The sequence below is a fragment of the Egretta garzetta genome, unplaced genomic scaffold (genome assembly GCF_000687185.1).
Source record: "Egretta garzetta isolate BGI_Z169 unplaced genomic scaffold, ASM68718v1 scaffold1, whole genome shotgun sequence".
In the NCBI taxonomy this organism is placed as follows: Eukaryota; Metazoa; Chordata; class Aves; order Pelecaniformes; family Ardeidae; genus Egretta; species Egretta garzetta.
The window spans coordinates 1,149,001-1,150,260 of record NW_009258542.1 but is presented as its reverse complement, the minus strand read 5'-3'; the positions used below and the strand labels follow the sequence as shown (position 1 = coordinate 1,150,260).

Below are 1,260 nucleotides of genomic sequence, written 5' to 3'. Positions count from 1 at the left end.
TCGAAGTCAGGAGAGGCACGACGCAGGAATGGCAGCTTGCTGCCTGCTTTTCCTCCCAGCTCCTTCCTGCAGCTCCCGGCTCTGCTCTCAGTGACCCCAGGGCATTGGCGATGCGGGGAGCAGGGACAGAGGGGACGAGGGGTCCTGGGGCGGGGGTTTGGCTGGGCTTTGGGGGAGGAAAGCAGAGATTCAGCTCTGGTGTCTGTTCAGAGAAGGTTTTAAAAGCAAAACAAGGAACAGGGCATCTTCCTAGGGGCTGCCAGCAAACCCCTCCACCCCTGGGGCATCACAGGGACGTTTCCCCTTGGCAGCGGTTGCTCTGGAACTGGCTGTGGGTCTCTACTGACCGTCTCGATTCGTTTTACCCCAACGCAGCTGCTGGCCTTTCTGCAGGGGCTTTTCACCTTCTACCACCACGGCTACGAGCTTGCAAAGGACTTCAGCGATTTCAAGACAGAGCTGACCATCAGCATCCAGAACGTAAGTGTGCCACGTGCCCGTGCCACTTTGCCATGTGCCCATCGCCGTGCCTGTCCTGCAGAGCAGAATAATGCTTTTTGATATATTTTAGAAAAGGTTTTATTCTCCTTTTTTCTGTGTGCCATCGAGCGAAGGCTTTGACTGTGTCACTGAAAGCAAATTCTTTTTTGTAAATAACACTGCATCATATACACGGCCTACATGGCAGTTCATTCCCTACGGCATACCACAGGCGGAGGAGGCCCAGCTTCCCCAGGAGTCGGCCAGCAGGCAGACATCATTGCGTGCCCTCTGATTTTAGTGAGTGTTTCAAAGGATTTTGCAAGTGTTTCGAAGCGCTGTTCAGTCTGGGCAGTGCAGGACTTTTTGCTGTCCCAGTCCCTGGGCTGTGGAGCGGAGCCCTTCGGCTGGCCGTGGCCAGTGCACGGTTGGTGCCTGCACATCAGACGTGTGCGCAGGGCTTTGGCATGTTGGCATCACAGCTTTGCTTTCCTCTCTTGTTATAAAATTACTCTTTTTCTCCCAAGGACACAGACTGGTTTCGTTCTTTTGAAACAACTTTTTCACAAAACTCATAATACAAATAACTTGCCAGTTGTCATAGTATTTTTCTTATAGCTTAAATCCAGGCCCAGGAAGGAAACCTGTCCTGTGGCTGACAGTGGGCTCCCCTGGTCCCGTTTCCCACGCGGGCTGTAGTGACCCAGCTCTGGGGTCCCACCTTGCGTGGTGCCTCCTCGCTGCAGAGGAGGCCACGTCGGGTCCGTGCACTGGAGAAGG

General features: G+C 54.0%; 1 protein-coding gene across 1 annotated transcript in view; it reads left to right on the top strand.

The window, feature by feature from the left end:
* Nucleotides 1–1,260, top strand: part of ARHGAP26 (Rho GTPase activating protein 26) — a 152,385-nt gene that overhangs the window by 24,089 nt on the left and 127,036 nt on the right. Inside the window, exon 7 of the mRNA XM_035902657.1 lies at nt 376–480. Coding sequence (XP_035758550.1) covers nt 376–480 — 105 coding nt within the window. The remainder of the gene's footprint in view (nt 1–375; nt 481–1,260) is intronic.